Source organism: Dicentrarchus labrax, unplaced genomic scaffold (genome assembly GCF_905237075.1).
Source record: "Dicentrarchus labrax unplaced genomic scaffold, dlabrax2021, whole genome shotgun sequence".
In the NCBI taxonomy this organism is placed as follows: Eukaryota; Metazoa; Chordata; class Actinopteri; family Moronidae; genus Dicentrarchus; species Dicentrarchus labrax.
The window spans coordinates 14,608,490-14,634,281 of NW_026136704.1; the positions used below are offsets into that span (position 1 = coordinate 14,608,490).

The 25,792-nt window shown below is 40.2% G+C and overlaps 1 protein-coding gene across 2 annotated transcripts in view; it reads right to left on the bottom strand.

The window, feature by feature from the left end:
* si (sucrase-isomaltase (alpha-glucosidase)) overlaps nucleotides 1-25,792 on the bottom strand; it is a 65,687-nt gene that overhangs the window by 25,231 nt on the left and 14,664 nt on the right. For both annotated transcript variants that reach the window (XM_051396823.1, XM_051396824.1), the window contains exons 13-27: nucleotides 23,446-23,559; nucleotides 22,836-22,920; nucleotides 22,041-22,158; nucleotides 19,566-19,737; nucleotides 17,919-18,035; nucleotides 15,554-15,708; nucleotides 14,301-14,385; nucleotides 10,064-10,120; nucleotides 7,404-7,528; nucleotides 7,054-7,142; nucleotides 6,251-6,300; nucleotides 5,539-5,730; nucleotides 1,872-2,021; nucleotides 1,562-1,768; nucleotides 1,245-1,399 (exon numbers count right to left, since the gene is read on the bottom strand). In XM_051396823.1, the coding sequence (XP_051252783.1) occupies nucleotides 1,245-1,399; nucleotides 1,562-1,768; nucleotides 1,872-2,021; nucleotides 5,539-5,730; nucleotides 6,251-6,300; nucleotides 7,054-7,142; nucleotides 7,404-7,528; nucleotides 10,064-10,120; nucleotides 14,301-14,385; nucleotides 15,554-15,708; nucleotides 17,919-18,035; nucleotides 19,566-19,737; nucleotides 22,041-22,158; nucleotides 22,836-22,920; nucleotides 23,446-23,559 (1,871 nt within the window). The remainder of the gene's footprint in view (nucleotides 1-1,244; nucleotides 1,400-1,561; nucleotides 1,769-1,871; nucleotides 2,022-5,538; nucleotides 5,731-6,250; nucleotides 6,301-7,053; nucleotides 7,143-7,403; nucleotides 7,529-10,063; nucleotides 10,121-14,300; nucleotides 14,386-15,553; nucleotides 15,709-17,918; nucleotides 18,036-19,565; nucleotides 19,738-22,040; nucleotides 22,159-22,835; nucleotides 22,921-23,445; nucleotides 23,560-25,792) is intronic.

Below are 25,792 nucleotides of genomic sequence, written 5' to 3' on the forward strand. Positions count from 1 at the left end.
GAGAAAAGTGACAGAGGATTAAATCGATGAGAAATGGAGGGAGAGAGGGAGAGGGAATTATTGTCAAAGGGAGTTATTCACAATATGTTTGACACAAATAAGCATAATAACCCGTAGGAACTGCAGGCATTCCTTCAACATACTTCATAAATTTTAATTAGCAAAATTTCAACTGACACTTCTAAAAAACACGGAAGGCTTAACTACAAAATAATGTCACCCTTGCTTAAAGATATGCTTTGAAAAGGCTCTCTGACGCTCGACTGCTTCATGTGACATCATCACGACTGCTGAACAACAAGAAACTACTTTAGGTGCTGATACACAGGACAACTTTCCTGAGCATATCTGATAGGGGAACAGTGCCAGAGGAGTTGACTCAGCATTGTTACTTTAATCTCACAGGATAAAAAAAAAAAAACAGTTTCTAGCCTGAAAATAGTTGAATAGAATTTTTACCCCATGTCAGTTTATTGCTTGTTAATAGGAGCATCTATTTTGCCAAAAATTGCCTGGTGAATCACGGCACTAAAGGGGCCAATTTACGGGACAACAGGAAGGCATTGTGCTTGTGAAAACAAAACAAAAACCTCATGAGGTCTCTCTTTCAAGAGCTACCTGGCTGTGGTAGGTAGCAATAGTGGTGAAAGGCTAATAACATAAAATATATTGCACAAAATATGTCACCACATCAAAAGTAAGGGTCCAGTGTTTTGGAGGATCTATTAGCATAAATGGAATATACGCATAGGTATGTTTTTATTGGTGTGTAATAACCTGAATATAGGAATAGGTTTGGATCTAGAAATGTCAAGGGTCACCTTCCACACCTGTTCTACAGTAATCAAAGGGACAAACCAAACACCGGCATTTTGGGGTCATCGTCCATCCTTTGCGCTTAGATGAGGTTGAAGCGGCATATTTGCAATCTTCAATTACACCAATTAATTTCACTAAATCCTACACACTGGACCTTTAAAGAAATATTTCTTTATCATAACATTTTTATTTTATGTCTTGAAAAAAGCAGGCAGGTGAGAGAGTACGTCTTTGAAAAACTGAAGTACCTGTGCTACTGAACTGTTGTGGTTGCTAATGAATCAATTATTGTTTAACTTCAATAAAATCTCAAGGGTTACACTTTCTAATAGCAAGTGCTATAGTGCATGCCATTTTGTCTTACAGCATAGAAGGTAAACCCAAATATACCCCAAAACAACTGTAATACTAGTACTTCTACTCACATCTTGGTTCCTGTGCTTTTCCTGATGACCTGGATTCCAAATGGGCTGTCGGTAACATGGACCTTGTAAAGCCTCTTGCTCTCGTTAGTCTCAGGCGCAGTAGGAAGCGACAGCGGCACTGGAACCTCATAACGATCTGTGGTTGGGTCCCAGATCTGGACAGGAAGGGGACGTTAGTGTGTCAGTGTAGTTGCGTGTGTGTGTGTGTGTGTGGATGGATCCGTTGAAATGAAGAAAAACAGTTAGAGAATGACACTGAGAAGGCAGAAACACGATTCAAAAGAGGATTCACCACTAGCATAAAAAAAAACACACACCTTGAACTGCAGCATGTCACTGCTGTGGTAACGGATCTCAACACGGAGTGTGTCGATGTCTGGTGACTCTGGGCGACCATTGCTCCTGTGTTTCTTGTTCCGAGTGATATCAACTGTCATGCCTGAGTTAGTCTGGTCGGTTCTGGTCACAGAGTATCCGTAGTCTTTTGGATAGAAGCACCATGGAACACGTTCAATGGTGCTTGGCTGAATGGGGACGGAAAAGAAAATGTATCAACATTGTACAGATGTCTGAAAAGTTAGTGTTTTTTTGGTTTGTAATAATAACCTCATCTGTGTCACCCCTCACCTTCCAGGTACAGCCTCTGGCCTTGCACTTAGCCTCATCTGCATTCTCCTCTGGATAGCAGTCGAACCGCTGATACTCCTCCGCCACAAGTTCCCACTGCACCAAATAGGTCTCCCCAAGGGTCAGGGAGAGGCCTTGTAGGGACAGAACCTGTGTGTGTGTGTGATAAAATAAAGGGGGAGGAGAAAGGTGGGAGAAAGCAGAGATTATTTAATCCAAGTATGCCAGTTTGAGACCATTCTTCCCAAGCTCTGAGACTTCTTATGCAAGTAAACCCAGACATGCTTCCTTGAGACAGAATGTGTGCTTGACAATGCGTGTGCTATCAATTAAGACACAGCTGTTAATTTCCCTCGGTGTTTCAACAGCCTCTGCTGGGAATTATGAGTCATTCTCACAGCAAATCTTAGGGAGCCCCTTTCTCTACAGTCACCATATGATACATCCTCAGCTGCTGAGTAGACTTCCGGGATCTTCATCAGTTTTTGTAGCTCGTGTTATTTTATTTTGGAATCACGCTTCAGCAATTCTACTGTGTAAAATGCATCTTGCAGGACACACACAAGAAAGCATATTTAGAGAGAAGAAAGGAGAAAGGAGACAAGTCACGATTTGGAAGATGGATAAATAAAGAAATTAATTGAAGGGAGGGGAAAATGAAGAAGAAGAGAAAGAAAAGAAAAAAAAAAGAAAAAGACCACACAGGGACTGTTAAAGGAATCATTTTAGACATGCACTGTGAACAATATAGAAGGCAATAAAGCTATATAGTATGCAGGAAATTGTTATATAAACCCAGTGTGGCTCACATATTGCACTGCTCTATTTAAGTGTATATGGAACTAATGATGTTTGGCGGCTGTGAGCTATATTCAAGGCCCAGTCCAACTAGGCATACGAAGACTGATGGACATGACAAGCTGGAGTTTAGGTTTAACAGCACATTTACCCTTCACCCCCAGGAAATGATTACCGCTGAGAGTCATTTGATAAATGCATGCTTGCATGTGTGACCAGAGAGACCTTGAGGATCTACACAAGCATAGTGATGACCACACGCACACATGAACACATGTGCAGACAAATATATACAAGCGTACAAAGCAAATCTTTATAGTATTATCTAACTGAACCTCTTGACACTTTACAGACTCTTGCTTTTTGCTCATAACCCTGGGCGCTTACTATAGGATCATCTTTCTCACACACGCACACACACACTCACACAAACCTTTCACAATCCTCACCTAATGTAAATTGTTATCATTTCTTACACTTAGAGGCTAACCTTGAAATGTACAGTAATGGTTTCACTCCTATTGAAACAAATGAGCCACCACAGTAGAACTCATCCAGCCTGCATCTGTCCTGCATCAGGACAGCAAGGTTCTACTGACAAAGTGGAAATAGCTGAAAATATGTCTGGGAGTTTTTCATATGCTATGACTATGGAGTTCAGTTATACTGGCTATTTGCCATTTCCAAATGTGATTTACTAAATACTAGGAATTGACATTAAAAGCCAAAAATGTAACAAACAACAGCACCCACTAATAAATAAAGTGTAGCAATTCAGTTGTAGCAAGTAAGTAAGAAAACCTGTACTTAAAGCACTTTTAAAACACAATTACAAAGTGCACACACCCAATGAAAGCAAAACAAGATGCAGACTAAACAAAAAACATACAAAACTATAGACAGTGAAGGAAATCTATATAAAGGCTTGCCTTTAAATATGTGTTTCAAGGAGCTGCTTAAAACAGTCCAAAGATTCAGAAAATCTAAGCAATTGGGTAAAATGATTGCAGATGGTTGTGGCTAAAACAGCAAGCTAATCAAGGGATACAAGAACAAGGGGGACTGTCAGCTAGTTCTAGTTAATAACTTGGCAGCTGCATTTTGGACCAACTGTAACTGATGTAAAGCAGCTTGGCTGAAACACATGTAGAGGAAATTACAATAATCTATACGGGAGAAAATGAAAGGCTGAAATAATATAGTGTGAGGAATCTGTGGAAGACAAGAAACATCTAACTTTTGCAATATCACTTGGCTGAAGAAAACAGGACTGGACAAGCTTAACACAATAATCAAAAGTCATATACTGGTTGAAGAAGATGCCACTATTCTAAATGGTCAATGTAATATATCAGCAAAATGATCCAATAAACTAAAACTACAGTGACAAAATGATCAGGTCCAATTAAAATAATCTCTGTTTTGTCAGGATTTAGATGGAGTAAATTAAGACAACCAATCATTGTTGGTGGCTAAGCAGTCATGGAGGAAGGGAAATTGATTCAGGTTATTGGGTTTTGCACAGAAATAGATCTGTGTATCATTTGGCACAACAGTGATATAACACGTCTTGAAAGTGGCCAAACAAATGACCCAGAGGAAGTATGTAAAATGAGAAGAGATCTGGACCAAGAACCACATGATTATTGATACAAACATTATCTTATTTCTTAGATAGAAATGAAACCAGTTTAAAGCTTATACAGAAATGCCAACCGAGTTATGCAACCTATTGAGTAAAATGGCGTGATAATTGGTGTCAAAGGCAGCAAATCGAGTTAAATTGAGCAGAATAAGGATAGAATATTCACTTTTTTGTGTGTGTGCATAAGAATGATAGCGACCCTCTTAGTAATGCGGTTTCTGTGCTTTCCTTGAGGCAAAAGCCAAAAAATTATTGTTTGGCCACTTGGAAGCAGCGGGACATTCTGTTAACACAGCACTGACATATTATCACATTATAAAGTTTATCTGGTCTCCATCAACTCCTGAGGGAAATATCTAAGTCCCTATAGCTGCCAAATTCTTGGCCATACTCACTAGCTAGTCACTAAATTTGTCTGTCTGGTGTCTAGTACTTGGCAGATAGTGTACAGTGGGTTTGTCAGGACTTTTTTTACTGCTGTAAACAAAGTTGTAAGAGAGGTGAAACTAAACCAAAACAGCAAAATTATGGGCTGTGAAACCACAACAATGAGCTATAGAATCTTTTGTGTGAATGAGCAAAATCAAGTGACAATCTGTGTTCATCTCTAAATACAAATTATACCAAGTATTTTTCTATTCTGACGCAGTGGTACAGATTTGTGCTTTAGACAGCTATAGAAACACTACCGGACTGCAATGGCTACCTTGATCCCACACATTGCCAGCCCTCTACAGACACACACATATGTAGGCTTACTGCTTAGTTACCACGCAGGTACCACACAGAAACGACCTTCAAAGTGCTTCGAGTGACTATAAAAGCTCCAGCGGACTCTTTGTGTTTGCAGGGTAGACACGGAGAGTCTGACAGCAGCTGCTTATTAGCTCTGACTAACAGCTCGTTGTTTATGCTACGCTACTGTGGTCAGTCTGTCAATCACTCCAGTTGGTGTTGAGGCCACGCCCCCTACAGTCACTGTCCTTTGCAGATTTCTGATGCACTTTTTCAAATTTGCTGAGTGGGAGGGAGCTAGCAGAACTAAAGGGTGGGGTAGTTAGACTTTTATATAAAAAAAAAAATATTTGCGTGGCCATATGCCTACACACATCCTAGAAAGGCTAAGCGCTTAAAAGACATTTTGAATTGTTCTTCAGTGTTTTTTTGTAAAAAGAAAAGTTTGCACGTGTGCATGACGATGTCCCTGAACATGTGTGTGTTTACCTTCTTGGCTTCATTGTACTGTATGTTGGAGTTCGGCACTGTGGTGGTAGAGTTTCCAGTTGTTCCGGTGTTTACATGAGTCACAGAGACGGACATGGGAGGATGAGGCACACCCAGGACAATAATGTTGTCAAACTTCAGGTTGTTAGGGTCACTGTAGCCAGTGTGGGTCACCTGCATTGTCAGCACTCCCTATAAGACAGAAGACACACAATTATGTCTGAATTGAACCCATTAAAGTTATTGGGTGCACCTAAACAAAAAGGGCTTTTTATTATTGCTATTTTTTATTTTTTTTTAATTGATAGACCATATATTCAAATGTACAACAGTCACAACATACATCACTTGCTGTTATCATGCATACTGGTAAAGCAACCAGTTTATAAACTCCCAAAACTCATGTCCATCGGTCAAACAGCTGTTCCCATAGATTTCCTGTCTGTAAACCCCCCACCCCAGTGTATTGCTAACATATAGGAAGAACTTCACTGTCATACATTAAACATGCAAGGGAATCCTCAGTGCTGTGAGAAGCATGGGGTACTTGATCCAACAAAGCTTTAGCAGCGTAACATGGATCAATCATCCTTGGTGTTCTGGACTGGGAAAGTCTAAAGTCTCTGGTGGCTTTGAACTTTGAACTGGAGTTCAGATCAGAGAGAATATGTGGATTTAAAAGATGGTGTGGATGTATGTGAAGGAAACTTACATATAAAACGGAGAACTTGTAGTGGATGTGGTTGCCTGTTTTAACTGTTTCTGTAAAAAGAAAAAGGAGTAGATGTTGTCATACAACTGATTTAGAGTCACACAGAGTAACCGACCTTAACTTGTTAATGTGTATGAGCTGACTGATAGTGTTTGCACAGTCACACTAGCTAGATTTCCATCCAGATATAGTGCAAAACTATCAAAAGAAAATGCAAATTGATGTATGTTTCCATCAACTAGCATTTATAGTGAATATTAGGAATCCGTTCCTCAGCTGGTGGCACTAATTCTCTCTAGTTTGGATCCATTAAACCACTGCAGAAGAAGAGGGTGCAACAAGATGATTACATGAATGCCAATCAAACCTCTAATGGAATTCGGAAACATGATGGAAAAATGCCATTTACCTTGGTTTCATTCATTATTTTGAGGAACATTACAGAGCACTCATCACTCCGCACAAATCTGATGTTTTCGCCTGTCATTACTTGTCATCACTTCAGCGGATGTTTACGTCACATTCTTAATCATAATTTATTCAGTAAGTCTGTTTCTATTGAAGTTAATCACATTTTGATTTTAAAGATACACTTTTTTACAGTATCTTTTTCAGAATTTTGCCAGTTCCTCAGGGTTTTTATGCTTAAATTGAAAAAGCGTGTAAAAGCAGGTGGATGGAAATACTGACTCATGTGATGCTTTGTACTAAACGAGATAGGAGTTTCAATTTGATTTTATAAAAAAAATACTGTAATGATGTAATGGTAAAAACAAGAAGCCCATGATCCTGTCTTACAATACCTCTTGAATCCCCATCATCCCAGAATAGCTCTCCAGCTGCCTGGTTGTTGTCATCAAGAGCAACGATCAAACCCATGGGGTTACGCCGACTAGAGACATTCACATAAACAAGCGCTAAAGTACAAACACCATACTCACATTTAGTTACAATTCAGTAAATCAAACCATAACTAATTAAATCTGTGCAGTGCACATTAATCAAAAACAGGATACACAATTTGATACATCTGTCTATATACTACAGCTTGTTGGAATGTTTCAACATTATTTGAGATGGTAACTGTGTGTGTGCGCCTGTGTGTGTGTGTGTGTGTGTGTGTGTGTGTGTGTGTGTGTGTGTGTGTGTGTACCTGTATGTAGTGGTGACATCCGGTCTCTGCGTGGGGAGGATTGCACCACCTCTAATGTGTAAACCAAGCTTGTCAGCTGGTAGATACATATCAACATGGTTTCTGCGGTGTGTCAATTTTTCCATCTGATTGGTAGGACAAAAAATCTTCTTAATTCAAGTAAATTCCCCTATATGATGCTCTGCGGGCAAGGCAATTATCATGCTCCCCTTTCCAAGATTAGGACAGTTGCCATAATTTAGCTTGGGCCGGGAAATACTGGCTTTGGGCTTTGCATGAAACTGATGTCTCTACAATGCAGATTGAATTCTTCTGAACACTGAAGCAGAAATGCAGGGAAAAATGTGTTTGTCAATGTTGTAAATGAATCAGTTATTGATCTAGGCATGCAACCCTGCTGGGGTATTTATTGTGTCCAAAGCTGCTTTGCAATCAAACACAGAGAACACAGGATACTGACTCTTGAATTACAGCATCATAGTAAACCTCAAGACATAAAAAACATTGATGATGACTTTTGGCCCTCTCAGCTATACATTCCACTCTTGCATCATGTGTTGTTCAAAGTTTCACTGCAAAGGTTTTTGTGCACAAATATTGTTTCTTTTACTCTGGAAACTCCACAGACCTCACTGTGCACACATTAAACTACTTGCTACTGAAAAAATAGTCCCTATGATATCTGTTCACTGTGAGGTTTGTAGATTATGCAGAGTCATGGGTTTTTCTACTGTAATTTGTTCACCTGTGATATCCATAAATAAAATGCCAGTTGTCTCTGTTGTATCTGGGTTGCAGCAGGAATCTTAGAGAAGAATATCTAGAAACCCAAGTAAGCCAAACCCTTACTGAATGACATTACTACTGGAGGTAAGTGAGGATTTTTTTCCTTTTTTTTATTTCCAGTTATTTAGCATAATAAATACTGCATGTCCTTTTAGCTAATAGTTATTTAACAAACTAAAGCCTAATTCTTGCCTTGAAGGTGATTTCATTTTTGGAAAAAAATGAAATCCTTAGAAAAAAAGTTTTGAAAATGCAGTGATCGAGTTGCTTGAGGAAAATGTCAAATGTGTTATTTTTGGCATTATGATGATAAAATGTGAGACTGCGCTGTTCTGCTAGGAAGCACTTTTCTATAAAATGTGGAGACAAATTCCTCTCTCCGTTTCTGTGTGTCTCTCTCTCTCTCTCTCTCTGCCCCTCCATCATTTCTCTGAGGACACAGATAGAGCACAGTTAATTTCTGATCTCTTGAGGACTTAATCCTCAGACCAGCCTAAAACAATTTAAAACTCTATTCCCTCCATCTGCTCTCATTCCCCTTCTACCTACTTCCTTCTCCACATCCTGTTATTCTCTCTTGTGGTGCTCTAATTCTTTCTTTTTTTTATCCCATTTTACCATTCTCATGGAGGTCTGTGTGTGTGTGTGTGTGTGTGTGTATGTGCATGTACCATTTTATACAGTACAGTAGAGTATGGGCAAGTGTGTGGGTTGGAGTTAGTGGAGCGTCTACAAGCAATTTCAGATCTTATCACCCCCTCATTGTCTGCCTTAAGGAGGTCTTCTCTAGCCTTGTCTTCTCGTCTTCTCCTTATTCGTGCTGGCCAATCCTCCCATCTTCCCAATACTCCACATACTGTAATTGTCGCCCCCATTTTCTTCTTCTCATCTTCTATTTTGTTCCTGCTTTCCCCCCTTTCTACACGTCATGTGTTGTCCTTCTTTTTGCTACATTGTCTTTGTTCAGCTTCCATTCAGTATATTCGTTCTTCCCTCTGTTTTTCCTTTATTCCTTTCCAGCTCTAACTTGTTTTTCATCATCATTTTCACTACATCAATACCCCCTTCCTTTCTCCTACCCAGATAATCACAGGGGACCAACCACGACAAGGGGCCAACGGCAAGACAGCCAATCTAATCGTTCATCTGATCAGTGGGCGCTTTACATCGCCACTGTGACACCCAAATAAGGTCCCAAAGGAGCTCAACACCTCTTTTATCTCTCTGTCAGGGAGATAGTCTCTCCTCTCTTCCCTGTCCCCTCTTTCACTCTATCTTTGTCCCCACTCTCGCTCTGTCTTATCGCTCTCGTCTCAAACAAAGAACTCGAGGCAAACACTTTCATGTGATACATGTTCTTTGTGTACTTGTTACTACCACTAATGTAACATGATACTTATAAGCTCCCCTCGCAGTCATTTTTGTTGAGCACTGTACATTAATGTTACCAATTAATTGGGTAAATCTGTACAATCTAATGTATTATAAAATACCCCTGCAAATGTATCATCCCATTTTCCTCTTTATCATATTCATGAAGCTTGTGATGTTCAGTTTTTTAGGACTGAATCAGAGGGATGTTTATTCAATTCTATGGTATTTAGTTTTTTAATCAACATTATATTGGACGGTGTTTTTAATAGTCTGTCTTCTTCATGTAGGTATTTAGGGTTGGGGAAACCATGGAGAATTTTTTAGCAACAATTTGAACTGTAGGAGGTGAAGTGCCTGTAATGTCCTGCTGTAAGTATATGAATTAATTTATATGTATAACAACAATTTTACCATGTCAAATTCTCCTAATTATAATTAGCACACTGTTGGGAATTTCTCTTGAGACACATCTGAAGAGGAAATGATCAGAATAGTCTTACCGTCTCATAGTCGTACCACACGGCATCTGGGATATATGCCCTCACTGTGTCCATACCCTGCAGACAAAAAACAAAATATGTCTTCATAGGTGTGCTTGTTTGAGCAATGGTCTAAATGTCCAGTGTGTACCATTTAGAAGGATCTATTGGCAGAAATGTAATACTATATTCATAGGTATGTTTGCATTTGTGTATTGTATGATTGTTTGTTTCTGCAGTAGCCTAGAATGGACAACCCAAACACTGGCTATTAATATAATATTTTGTGCAAGTTTGCAGCCACCATAGTTTCTCCTAAACGCTTGAAAATTTGAGGTGTATTGACATGGTTGCAATCTGCAACTTCACCGCTAGATGCCACTGACTTCTCCATGCTGGTCCTGTAAATACATTGTACGCCTCTGATTTGTGGAGTAGACATCAAAAGTTGTCAGCTTTGTGTTTTATGTCAAAGTGTTCCTGTGTCTGATTTGTGTTTGCACCCAGTAACACCTGCTTTAGCTCACTGCGCAAATCCTGACACTTTAATCTTACAAGACTAAACATGAAGAGAGAAGCTACAATACTCCACAAAGAAAGTACGGATATGTCTTGCTGCTATAAATCACTGCGACTTAATAATAAATAAGAAGAAGATAAAATGGTTCCATCAAAGAGGTTTATTTTAAAACTACCTATCATCTGATATAAAGTTTCCACAAAGCCCTTGTGACATTTCAGACTACAGTGCTATGATGCAACAGATGATGGAAAAGACAGCATCAGGCAGCGAATGATAGGTGACACCCTTTGATGGCTTACGATGGTGGACAGACAGGAACAATCAATAGAAGTGCACCAAGCCTTTGATAGCATTGTCACTTCCCTGCTCTTTCTGACAGGCCAGAACAGAGGGAGAGAGAGAGATAAACACAGAGAGCACAGCGAAAGAAAGAGAGAACCACAGGTCCTCCTCATAACAGACCAAATTGTGAAATACACTATGTCAGCTGTGTAGGCCAAGGCCGTCTGTCAAAGCCACCAATGGCACCAACATCTTGCTCCCTTTCTCTCTCTCTCTCTCTCTCTCTCTCTCTCTCTCTCTCTCTCTCTCTCTCTGTGGCCTGTTATTAGGAATAAGAAAGAGAGATGATAAAGAAAAAATAAGCAGTTGAAAGAACAAGGAGCAAAGGATAATTACACATAAGCAAATAAGATACATTTTGAAAAGCAATACACCCAAACAGTGCATATGAAACACTATAAAGAGTAGAGACATTTTGCTTTAATGGCCTGCTAAACAAATTAAATGACTTAATGCCATCTTTAGGGCCCACATTTGCAGTTTGAGGCAGATCACCTGTCACAACCGCTGTATGGCCTGTGGGATGACAGCCTGGGGAAATGGATGCTCCCCCTATACCTCGTTTTCTGGTGTCTGATTAGCTCGCGGCGCCTATCACTCAGTCTGCTGACAAATGGGAAGGGACTGCAGGACTTAGCGTGGCTGCTAACTGTGATTGAGCGGGACAAGGCGTGAGGCCTGTATCCCCATAAGTTCTGTTAGCCATAAGGTAAGATTTGATCAGGTGGGCCAACGATTCATACTGGCAGACTGATCAGATGGTAGCTGAAGTAGATGAGAGAGGCATAAAGAGACGCAGAGACGGGGGGATAGGGGGGTGAGGGAGGGGTGAAATGAAATGAAATGGGATCACAAGGGCGAGTTGACAGCAGCTGATTAAGAGAATGCAGATGAGATAAGGGATCCAACGTTTGATGAAAGGGTAAACTAAAAAGAAAAGGGAGTAATGGGCAAGAGGAGGGAGAGTGAAAGCATGGATGAAGACCAGAGGGGATGACAGAGAGAGAGAGAGAGAGAGAGAGAGAGAGAGAGAGTGCAGGAGATCTCCCCGGTTTATCACAGAGATCAAGGTTAAAGCATTGGCTGATCTGAATGATAGAGCAAGAGCATCATTAGAGAAAGAGAGAGGCAGGCAGACAGACAGAGCAATAAATAGATAGAGACAGAGAGAGATGAGAATAATGAAAAAGGAAAGTGAAGGTAGGATGTGAAGGGTTGTTAAAGATCAGCCTGTGACCTCACTCGAGTCGCTGACACTCTCTTCATGTGGCCCTTCACAGCCTGATGCATCTGTAACAGATAGTAGGCACTCTGTTCTTAATGTCTGCCCTCACCCTGGCTTAAAGCACAGCACCACAGCTCAGCAGCACCCTGTCACCACAAAAGATGAATATTTAGCCACATCGGATCTGTAGCTTGGAAAGAGTCCTTTTCAAGTGGTGGAGCAGAGGTCCGAAATGCCTCTTAAGCTTATGTCAGTGTGTTAGTTTTCTACAGCAGATTTGATGTTACTTGCAGACATACCAGGAAATAGCTCTAACATAACATGTGAGAGAGGATGAAAAAAGAAAATAGAGTTTCACAGTTGGAAACTTATTAAAAAATTTACACATGTAGATTTAGGTTACATTATCACACTGAAGTGTGAACCATTCCATGTAAATAATTGCTCAAAACCACCTTTAAATTGGTTGGCAATGGGTAATAGAATGCCAATTGTGATTGGCTTGTCTACATTCTGCTATTCTCTTGCATTTCTATCAGAAACAGAGTTTTGCTGTGCTAACTTGCACCTGTTTGCTAATTCTATGTCTCTCATGAACTTCAGTATTCAGAAGTGGGAGGGGAGGTTCAGTATGGGGTCTTGTCAGCATTGATCAAGCAGCATGGGGCATCTCCTGTATTTTGCTCTGGTTTGGTTTGACCCAAATTGAACATGTGTTACTCAGAATTTACAAACTCTGTGGATGGTATGTTGGCCATGATTTTAAATTTCAACTCCCTCAAGCAGAGAAAAAGTAACTTGTATTTTTCATTCCAGCGGCATAGGCTACTGTACATGTGGCTGTGGTGTGAATGACTGGTTTCAAACATAGACCTGTCAAAATGTGCTGTGATGCATTAAGTGAAAATTGTAGGGCTGAATGCATCCTCTGCACTTGTCAGGGACTGGCTATTAGATGCTCCCCCTGTAACGAAACTGTCCCTGTAGTTGCTTACAGTGTCACCCAAATAGTCTCCAAATGAGTGTTGAAGTGAAGTTCACTGTACTGTAAATTCACTCATGACATGTCTGCACCATCACAAGCAAGGTCATAATTTTTTTTCAACATTTAGTTTGAATTAATAGAGACATTTCTCTCTAATCAGTTATCAGGGCACTTTGATGCAGAGATCACACACTTTAAAGGTTGGTCATAATTGATGCCAGCCCCAAACACACCCACTGAAATTGGATTTATTTTCATCCTATCCTGTTTCTAATTGCACTACAGTTGTACTACAGTACACTACTAGCCTTAAAAAGACCCAAAGTAGGTGCACTTTTGACTGCTGTTTGTGTTTGCCTTGCTTGCCTTTATGATTCACAAAAATAACAACCTGCATAGTCACCTTATGGCTCTTCCGTTTCCCTACCCCTAGGACAGCTTGAACCCTGCAGCACTGCAAGCTTAAACCCTCCCCTCCTTCTTTTATTAGAAACTTTTCACACTTATTGAAGTTACTTTATCCCCGGCCCCACTATGAATCCAATTCGCTTTCCACTATTCTGTAATTCACAAGAGGCCATGCTAAATTGCTTATTAATCAGGCCACTTTGACATGACCGCAATCGCTGTGTATGCACGCACATACAGGCACACACGTTTGTATGTTCACACCGGCGCACACACACACACACACACACACACACACACGCACACACACACACACACACACTGTGACAAACATGCACAAACACACACATACACACTATCTACACTTCTAATCTGCTAGTAATGAGGTCAGTGCTCTCATTAGAGCTGAGAGAAAAGAGGGAGGATATGAAAGAGAGAAAAAAGAGGGATGAGAGAAGGGGAGGGCAACAAAGAAAATCCCATGTCATGTTTTCCCAGTGGAGGTCAGGGTGTGTGTGTGTGTGTGTGTGTGTGTGTGTCTGTGAGTGTGTGAGTGAGTGTGTGTGTCAGTAGCTGATCATCTCATTTGCATCATCTGCAAGACACATCTCTCAGTGTATGTTTCTATATATACTGTATATGATAGTTTGTGTGTTTAGAGGTGATGCAGTATATGCAAGTACATTTTGAGTGAGCATGTGTATTTGAAAGACCAACGTATGTTCATATATGTATGCCTGTGTATTCTGCAATGTTTTTTGTGTTGTTGACTGACCGGGTCCAATACAGGTGTTATAAGCAAGTGTTTCCCCCAGAGGAACTGGCGGTCCACTGTCCAGGTGGCACTGTCAGAGTAGAACCTGGGAAGTGACAAAGAAAAGTATGGAATCAATTAGACATATTTTTCATAATGTTCTGGCTAACAACAACATATTTTAGACTACATTCATTGCGTAAAAATCACCATATCCTTTGCTGCATAGTTCCATTAACTTTGGGGAAATATACATATGTTAGTATGCTAAATGTTCTATTAACACTTTTTCCACCCTCATTATTCCTTATTCATTCTTTTTTTCAAATGTAATAAAGTTGAAGGAAACACTGTGGGCCACACTTTTCCACTAAAGCATTAAGCCTATAATTAAGATGCAGGAATGTTGACCCAGCTCATAAAATCATCACCATATTTCACATAGTTTCCATAATGAGACAATTTTAAAAAAGAGCTTATTTGTCTCTAGTGCCTCCAATGAGTTCAGATAGCTAAAAGGAAAACACTGCAAAACTTTTAATACATAAATAAAATAATGATATTCCACATGCATGTATTGCTTCACCAGCCAACTTGGTATATTCAATAAGGAAAACAATGTTTTTCATTAATCTGCAGTAATATAATCCTGTATTCCAAAGTGCAAAAACTGCTATATAAGTAGTTAAAGTTCAGAAGGGGCATGGAAGCTGTGCTTGTATTGGCTGATTGGCTTCAGCTGTTGCAACATGGTTTAAAATGATTGGCTAATTCACAACTGTGTGACGAGAAACATCCAATCATATTCATGCAGGTACACAGCGAGGACAACCTGTCATGATTATTGTTTTGAACAACTTTTTAAAAGAGTAAATAATAGCAGTTTGCTACTCTTCTTCTGCTACCTGCTGCTCGCAGTGGTCAGCTGGTCACTTCAGATGCCAGGACAGAAGCTGTGTTTCCCTTGCATTTGCTTTGATTAAAGTAGAGGGGAGGCCTGGCTTGCTTGTCGCATAGATTCAGGATGGTGGCTCAAAGTGGCCATGTTGTTTTGGGGTTTTAATGCGATCCATCCTAATACTTATCAAGCAGGGAGCATAATTTAGTTTTTTTGGATTAGCACACAGAATCTGAGCAGTGAGTTGCTAAAACAGCAACATTTTATGCCAAATCTAATTGTATACCCATTTGATATAAATGTTCAAATGCTTTGCGAGTGTTGCTGACTGAACTGAGGACTTGACAGCATACTTACAATATTTTGAATGACTTACTCGTGCATGACAGGGCGCACAACAGTTTCCCCTGTGGTGTGTGCTTTGTAGAAGAGTGTGTAGAGGTAAGGCAGAAGTGTGTAACGTATCCTCAGGTAATGTTTAGAGCTCGCCACCAGTGTTGAGTCAGGGCCAAACACAGCTGGATCCTGGGGCTGAAGACAGAAAGATGGATTAAACGGATGGGGTTGATGAACGAGAGAGAAGAGAAAAACTAAAGATTGTTCTTTTATCCATAGGGGAAAAAAAGAGAAAGAGATAGGGGGAAGAAAGAGAAAAGTTGTTTGAATGAGGGAAATGGAGTGAGAGTTAAGGAATGTGTAAGGGAGGAGGCAAGGGAAGGGAAAAACAAGGGAGGTAGAAAAAGTAATATTGAAAAAGTGGATATTAAACATATTTATAATGATTAAAAATGGAACTGAACATTACATAGGACTAATCTAAAGGCAGAGTCTGCAAAGAAAATGAGCAAAAGAGAACTTGAGAGAAAGACATAAAGAGGGAAAAAGTGTGTGAGAAAGAAACAGAGAAGTATGATTTAATTTCTATGATAGTGGAGAGTGAGAGGGTGATTAGCTGCTAACAGGCCATGCTCCTCTCATCTGGCTAATCATTTATGCCCTCGGCTCCTCTGAGAGTGTGATGAGAACTGTGTCTGTGTGTGTGTCTGTGTGTGTAGGTGTGTGTGTGTGTATGCGTGTGTTTGGATTGGCCTGCATGGCCGTGTGATGAGAGCCATGATTAGGGCATAGCAAAGGTCACACATTAGCTGTCTCATTTAGTGGAAATCGTACTTCAAATTCATCATCATCATGTCCCCCCCTCAACTTCCTCCATGCAACACACATGATTTCTTAGTCAACCGGCCCTGTTCCCTACCTCAATGCTGTGCTATTTTTACAGCAGTGATGAGCATGAAAATGTCACATGGAGAATGTTGGGAGAGCATCAATTTTCAGGCTATTCAACACTAAAGACTGACTTTTCTCTCGGTATTTGTGTTCATCTGCCATTATAGCTCAGTATGCAACGTCAATATAAACACTTTAGTAGGCTCAGCGGGGGCTTCCTGTGTTATGTGACATTGACATTTATAGAGTGCTTGTTAAAGATAAACATAAATTTCACCATATCTTAATTATAGCTCTAATTATTATTAGACCAGTTTTGTTGTTATTGTGAATCTGGTCTATTCTGGCCTCCAAAAGGTTTTTAAGTACCTAGCCTTAACTAATGAATCGCTAAACCCCTCCCCTGAACAGCAATTGTCCAATCAAAGCTTAGCAACCGTAACAAGGCAAGGCAGGCCTGTTAAACTTGATATTGATCTGCTTTATAAAGCAGTGTGCATGGTGCTAGGGAGCCATACTACATACATAATGAGTTGTGATGTTTTATTTGTTTTTTGTTTGTTTTACCCTCTCTTAAACCCCCAAAATAGAACAATGCTGTTTCTTCTTTATGTCCACCTGTTCTACGTTGATCATCAGCTGGGAGTGATGACATTTAAGACATCGTACCTGTTAGTTTTAGCCTCAGTCATTTAGCATATCATGTAAGAGACACAATTCAACCAACTCATGAGCTAACGTCACTGCAACTGATCCCCTTCACGACAGTTCATCTTTTCAGCCGACACAATCAACAGTCGCCATCTAGAAATGAGAAAGCTGCTTTTGTTTGCCTATGTCTGAAATCAAGGACCCATTGTTTTGAAAATGAATTTGAATGGTGCTGTGTGAGTCTGGAAAGCTTGACAGGTCTAGCAGAAGGGCTTTGTGAATTACACTTTGGGGGCACTTTTTTTTTCATCATCACACAATTTGTCACCCAACATCTCAGGCAAATCCAAGCACTAGGAAATACATGTACGCAGATATCACAGCTGGAGTTGAAGCTGTGTATAAGTCAAGAGAGATAAAACTACCCATTCAAAGGTCAGTTAAGGGTTTGATGCCTATGGGGGCCACTGAAGCTTAAATTACAATATGTCGGCTGTGTATAATTTAGCATTGACATTATCTTTTACTAAAGTGTTTGAGCTTCTGAGCTACCTTTTACTTCAGGCTCAGATTTCCAATACCCAATGCCGCTATAATGATTTTCAGCAGCTAACATTCCCAGTTTTAAACCCCAAATCAGAGGTCCCACTGCTCCCATTTTCTAAAACAGTATGATGACAATCTCCATGGATACTGAAAGAAGTTTCTATTTTTAACCATTTGGAGTTCATAGCTCCTATACAATGTTATGAAATGAAAAGTATACCCTGCAGCACTTTAGACCAAACAATGGCTGTGTGATACATAAATCTAAAACTGACAGTCTAATATAAGAGTTGTAGAACAAAGTGCCTTTACAGTACCTTGTAGCCCTGAGCGTTGTGGTTCCGGCTGAAGGGATAGAAAGCTCCCACCTGCATCCAGCGACGACATAACTCTTCACTGGAGTCGTCAAAGAATCCACAGATGTCAGCTCCGATCTGAATTGCATGAGGGGATGACAGCTTGACATTTAGACGGAACATACAGTATATTTCTATTACTGTAAATGTTAAATTCATTGTATTGGAATCCTACAGTTGGCGTGCTGTTTGACAAAGTCAGAGAAAAGGGGATGCTATGGATTCCAGTTGAAAATTGTACGTTGAAATGTGAAATAGAAGTAGCTCTATGTATATTATAAATGTCAATCCAGGCACCGTCGGGAAAGAAAACAACTGAACCTGAGGTCAACAAATCTTATGTAGTCGTAAAAAAAAAGTGGCAGCGATGTGATAGCTGGCCACATATTTGTCTTTTAAAATGTCTTTCTTGATGTCCGTTCAATTCAGTCAAGATTTACTGGCAGGCAGTAGATGTGGGAAGTGATCTTTATTTACATTAATTGCACAATGGAGTCCAAGAAAGCGACTTCAGTCAAAGGCCAGTCCACAGAGACTGCTTGCTTTCTATTGTTTACAACTGGCCACATTTTACAACAAACTCAATGGGGGGGTCGATCCAAATCCCATTTCTCCTGCTGTCTCCCTCTCTGTCTCTCTCTGTTTGTTGGTCTCAGCATATGTGTGTGTGTGTGTGTGTGTGTGTGTGTGTGCAGAAGAACCTAAAATCAGCTTGACACAGTCCCACCAGGACGTAGTTGGCATCTATAAGACCACCTGACGTGCACAGCTGGAGGGGTGTGTGTGTGTGTGTGTTTGCATGTGCATTTGACTCCCTGTTATTTTCTTACTGCTGTTTGGACTCTGTGCACTGCAGATACACACATGCAAGTACAACGTGCACTTGGGGTACTGACTAGTGTTCTTGCAAAGAGAACCAGTGTTCTTCCAGACATTTTAATGGATCTCATTCCAGACACACTTTTTCTTGCCTGCCCCTCTGTCTTTATACCCACGCCTGAACATAGATCTCAATTAGCAGCTGAATCCTCTTTTAAGAAAGGCAAAAGAGGAATTTCTTAATGCCAGAACTACATGTTAACTAAACTGAACCACATAATAAGCTAACTTTCTAAGATTTCTTACAAGGTCTTTTTTTGTATGATACAAGCCTTCCACATAGCTAATTCAATTTATGTCTCTTTCATTAATGCTATCTGAGGGAAATCGGAGACTCAGGTAAAATGTGCCTATGTAAATGGATATTTGATAAAAAATTAACCAGACTGCATAAAGGTCTTGGGTGCCTGGATTTTTCTTTTTCTTTTTCCTAAATTAATGCACAATTGTAATCTAACAAAACACAATCATTTCTTCTGCAAGTATGCTATGACAAAGGTGACAGTGCTACAACACAAAGGTGAGGCTTGAAATTGGATCAAAATTAAAAGGTTAACACTGAATTTGATGTTAGAATCTGATGCTCCAGTGAAAAACTGAAAAGATTACTCCTTGCACTCATGTTAAGCCCTGTCGTACATACCAGGTAGAATACATATTCTGTCAAACTCACTTACATTAGGCACAGTGAAAACAGTATTTGCCCTTCTGTGAAGGTTTGCTACTCACATAGGGAACCCCAAAGAGCCCAAACTCTAGCATGCCAGGGATGGCCCATTTTATGTCGTTCCAGTTGGCTGCATTGTCCCCCAGCCAGTGACCAGAATATTTTCCCACACCTGGGAAGGAGGAGCGGGTCAACATCAGGGTACGGTTTCCTCCAAACACTCGCTGCAGAGCTCTGTGGGATGGAGAGGACGCAATAAGGAGAGAAGCAGGGAGAGAGACAGAGAGAGAAAGAGAGAGAGAGAGAGAAAGAGAGGTCATTAGGATAAAAAGGACATTGGGACATAGAGAAAACGCAAGGGAGAAACAGATATCAAAAACACATGCACAAACACATACATGCTCACAGAGAAGCGCAAGATATAGACATGGGGACAAAGCCAGAACTGGTAGTACTTTTCCTTCCCCATTGTACATTATTATTTTGTTTGATAAGGGAAATCGAAGCAGCATTGATTTCCATGACAATACAAAACCCTGATGATGTTTACAAAATGTGTCTCCTGCCAATAATACATTTTAATTAGTGGACAGGGGAAGAAAATGAAAGAGAGAGTGAGAAAGGAGACAAAAGAAAGATGAGCTAGGAGTGAGTCAGCAAGTTGACTTCAGATGGCCTGTATTTCATGGTCTCAGGTGCATAGGTAAATATGTTTTTCCGTTGTGCAAACTGAAATGATATTACTTTCCCCAGTTACTAGTAGTGTAACTAATTACTAATACATTTCAGTTGGCAGAGACTAATAAGTAATTATATTACTTTTAAAAATAGTAATGAGTAATAAATCAAATTTTTTGGGGTAACTAGCCCAACACTGGTCGTGGATATGTGTTCACCCTGTGTTTGCTTAGTTATACTGTACAATTTTGTCTACGGTTGAACAGTTGGGCTTCAGTAACAGATATTCATCATACCTTGGGAAATGGTAATTTAATTGCTACAACAGGAGAAACAGATGGCCCCAAAAAATTTAGGGTCTGATGATTTAGACTGCTGAGGCTACATTCAGGAAGAAAGTAACACCTGAAAGGTTACAGTAGCATTTTATTCAAATGCATCGATTTTTATTGGTATCTGAGGTACATTTGAAAGCTTATGGCAGTGATGAATCAGCATAAAATTGCTGCAGAATTTCCCAATAAGTGAGAAAAGGTGAAGGAACCCTTGTAATGCTGACGTGAGTTATAGAACTTATTACTGAAAGTTGAATGTTATCAATATTTTGACAATTCAGGCACCATCTTAACTACTTTTAGACGTTTAACCTCAGCATATCATATATATCTGCATGTAGGGGTGTGCATTGCATTTGTCTAGTTTTATGGGGTGTTGTTTTCCATCAGCCGGAAACCCATCAGTGCAGGTGTGTGCTGCTTTCTAATTGATGCAATTTCCCATACCATCACCATTAGTGCATATTACAATTCTGCAACTGACGCCAACTTTAGCCTTGTGTGAAATGACTAGCTGAGGGCTTTGAGACTTTAGGAATTACTGTAAGATAAATGTGACTGTCGCCCTCATACCTCTGTGACATTTGAGTGGTTTGTGTTTTTGTGCAGCACTTCCTTGTGTGCCAGGCTTCCACAGATGTGCTAATCTGACTCTCCTGTCTATATTATTTTGATAGGATGGATGAATCTGATGTGCTCTGGTGAGCATTTTTTGTTACACTCTTTTCAAATTGCTCTTTGCTTGTTTGTGATCTTGTGATGGAAACAGAGATTAGCGACATACATTTCGGAGCCACCTCACTCATCACAATATCATCAATTGTATCATTTGTGTGGTACCCAAGCACAGTTGCAGAGGCAAGGCAAACTTTATGAAATATATTTTACATAACTTAATGGGCTTTACAACCATTAGCATAACTTGAATATAGGGTACAAAAACCAATGTGACCCCTGCATGCACGATGCACGTGGCATTATTGTTCAGGATAACGTGTGCACTCAACTAGTGAGAGTATCTGCCTAAATATCAATAAATAAAGGATAATACAGGTTAAATAAACTTAAACCTTATTAATGCTTCATCAAATTCCATATCTCAATGATTATATCCTATACTCACATTGATGACTCTCTGTAGGTTTGTGTAAGTAATGGACCCCTGAACTGTTTCAGTGCCAGACCCAGACGAGAAATTCATTTACTCACCCTGGGAGCCGGGCTCATTAAAACATATTTCTGCACTTATCACATGGGATCAAACTTGCAAATGGTCTGCAAGAGTCGCAAGCTGTGATTTAGCGGAGGGCATAAGTCTCTGTACTCAAGTGACAGATTTGTCCGTTGCACAGGGCCATTTCTCATTCTGCAACACTTGATTTTAAAGATTTTGTGTATTACAATGTTTTGACATCACATTTTGGGTCTGCAAATGCCCCATTGCTCTGAAGAGGTGGCAGCAAGTTGGCCTTCATAGTACAAGCTGGCCAAACTCCTTCTGTCATTGATCGTGTATGCACTCACTTTTCAGTCGCCAGCACCATAGAGTAGCCATAAAGACTGTGGACATCATAGTGGTTCCCCCAGGCCTGCTTGGCATCCATACACAGAGTCTTACTGTACATCACCTCGTCCAGAATCTCTGGGGGTAGAGAAGATGAAAGAGGTGAAGAGATGAGCCGTAAGGTTGCAGGAAGTATGAGATGAATACAAAATGCAGGATGTAATGAGGGAAGGTGAGAAAAAAAAAGAGGAAGAAGGGGACAGAAAGAACGAGAGAGACATTGATATATACTGCAATAGGAAGTGGGAACAATGAGGAAATAAGAGACAGAAAGAGCAATGGAGGAAGAGGATGACTAAGGAGGAGTGCAATAAAAAGGTGGCATCAGGGGAGCATGCCTTTTCCAGTTATGATCATCCTGTCTGGAACACAGTTGGAATAAAAGACATGGCAGAAGAGTCATTTTCAAAATTCCTCGCCAGGGACCCACTATTCTAGATGAGTTTTCCTCTGGACCTGAACTTACTTTATGAGCTATTGTGGCAAATTTATCAACTAGTGCACAGCATTTGGGCTACAAGCTGCAGGCCTATGACATCCTCTATTTCTTTGTAGTATGGTAACTTTAGTGCTTGGTTCTCATAACAGTTTTGTAAGCAAGGGCAAACTAACTATGCTAGGATGACAAAGTTTTGAGGCACAACCATGTCTCTAAAGGAGCAAAGATAGTGTAGATATCATAACTTCAACTTCAAAAACAAAAAGTATCTAGTATGACTATGACTCAGAACATAGAAAACAAAAAGGTGTCTTACTTGGAGTGTAGGGAGGATAGTTGAGTTTGTTATCAGCACAGCCCTTATTTGAGCCTTTCTTGAAATTAGCCACCTCATTCATGTCCTGCAAGTGCACCAAACAACTTTGTTTAAAAAAAAGGCAATCATATATGTTTAAACTAAATATTACAAGTATGTATGGCATGCTAACAGTGTTGTCAATCTAGGATCACTTCGCAAAAGTGATTAACTAAAGATTTCACATTCATCTTTTTTTTTTCTCTCTGATAAACATTAGTTAAGTGACCTAGGTTGAGCTAAGGTGTTTGAAGTAAAATGTGAAATTGTGTGTACTGCAGCATACAACCCGAGTAATGAGTGAACCAAATCCAAATTTTCGGCTGAGGAATCATTAACAGTATAATATGAATTTCAGGCTGTTTTTGTGTCAGCCAGTGTTTAGTGCTCTTTATTGGCCTCGGTGTTCAACCGGCGGTGAAGTAATTGCCACCGAAAATTACACAAATTTAAGCTTGCCGCCCCTGTGCGTGTGTAATTGCTTGCAGAATAATAGTTTCAGAATTTTAGGTTAGTGAACAGCCAATCAGTGAATACACACCTTCATTTTACATGTTTAAAATTGACTTACAATCCAGAGGGCATCGTGTTTGATCTCCCTGGAGAAGCGCTCATACTCATCAACCCACCAGTCGATGCAGTTTTGGCTGGTGTAGTCTGGAAATACAGTTTCTCCTGGCCACACCTGAGAGAGAGAGAGAAATGAGAGATGGTGTTTACAAGCACCAACTATGAGAACATTAGTTTGGCAACGCCATCTGAGCCTTCCTGGTGACAGTATTTACTTCACACATAATGGAACAGGACTTCATTAAAAATTCTAGTTTTTTTTTTTTTTATCCTTTTTTAAAAAAACATCTGTGACACTTTAACTAGGCAATAATCTAGCCTACACTGTGCCTATTCTGTGCATGTAAACAAAAATATGGGGCGCGATCAGCTAAGATGGCGTAGGCGCAGTTAAGCTCCACAAAAGCCAAAGAAACTAGGCCTATATGGAAATGTCAGAGAAACAGCTTAGAGATGTGGAAATGACAAAGAAAAGAGAACAGAAGAGAGATGAAGTAAGGGAGGGGGCGGGATTGATGAGAGAGAGAGAGATGGTGAAAGAGAGAGGAGATGGAGAGATGGACAAGTTGAGGAAGAGAACAGAGGAGAGGAGAAATCGATAATGCAATAGAAATCTCTAGACGTGACTGTGTGTTAGAAGTCGTCCTTAATGACATGTATTGAGAAAAATGATTAATCCACGGAGAAAGGAGGAGATTTCGTTTGCGTGTGTGAGTGTGTGTGTGTGTGCATTTCTGTGTGTGAACCCTTCTGTAGAGCACAGTAGATATTAAATCTCAAGGTTGCTCCACGCTAGCTATCTTTTACCTTTTACTTCCACTGCCAATAACTTTACAACCTAGTCTGTAGCAGAGACATGAATCATGCTCACGTGCCCACACGCACACACATACATACAGCCACACACCCACACTCACACACTCATATAGATTTATGGCAGATGTTTTTGGCAGGTGGTCAGAACTTCAAGGTCAGAGCTTATTGATAGTCCTGCGCAGTTGCCATCTTTCGTTTTATAGTGATTTCTTCCTTCCTTTAACTCCTAGATTTTGTCTTTCTGACGTCTCCGGCTGCTTACTAATACTAATACTGACACAGTAAGCACATTCAACAAATGCTGCTGTATGTGTAGCTGCATATCTCACTCTATCTTTACGTCTGTTTGTCTGTTTTTATGCTCTCCTGTCTGTCAGCCTGCCTATCTATGTCATTACCTGTCTGTCTTTCTTTTCTTCTACCCGTCTCTATCTGTCGCTCTGCCTGCCTCTGTTCCAAAGTGTCTCTCTACCTTCCATCTTGTCTGTCCCCTTTTTGTCTTTACCTGATAATCTGTCTTTTTGTCTGTTGTCTCTCACTATTGCTGACTTCTTGTGTACCTCCCTGTCACTCTACTGCTCAGAAAGACAGCCAGGCTGTCTCCCTGTACATTACTCTCTAATCTATTATTTGTGACTGTCTGTCTTCTTGCACCTGCCTTCTTGTCTACCCATGTTTCTGTCTCTCATACCTTTAAACTCACATAGACTCCCTTCTCTCGCTGCTGCTTTGTTTACTCTTATCCGTTTTTTTGTTTTTTTTGCCTCTGTGCTCGGAACAGAAATGTTCATCTATGTGACTGAGGTCGTGCAGTGATTTTACTTGCACACTGAAACATATGGGCCACCAGGAAAAGCTTTTATCCTTATCTTTGCGAGCAATTAGCTGTCTGAAAAGCAAAATAAATACCAGTCTGTCTGTATCTATGACTGAAACAGCCACTGCAGAGGTCATTTTGCACAGACCCCACTATTTTCATAACCAGGACACATACATTAATATGAAAATAAACTGGAATCCATTATAATCACACACACATATGCACACACATAAAGCAGAAACAACAAGAATAGCTTCTCATTTAGAGAAATGGATACACACAGATGCACAAACAGACTTGTTTTTACTCTCGCTCTCTCTCTCTCTCTCTCTCTGCTTATTCCACACACACACACGCACACACACACACACACACACACACACACACACACACACACACACACACACACACACACACCTAATCTGTGATGTGGTGATGCAGAACATTTTAAGATTAAACACTAATGCGGAATCAATGCATATGTTTGACCTGTTATAAACAGCATGAAAAAGCGATTAGCCGAGGGACTGGGCCTAATCGTGTGCATAATCAAAAGCAACACTATAAAAGCATGGGAGCAACAGACTTTTACCCCCCACCTTCAGCCCTCTCTGCAGGGGAGAGCTTTTTAAACACGTGCTCTGTGGGGAAAAGGATCAAAAATAACACACTGGAGGCTTTAACTTCCATTAGGGAATATTATGGCTTGATG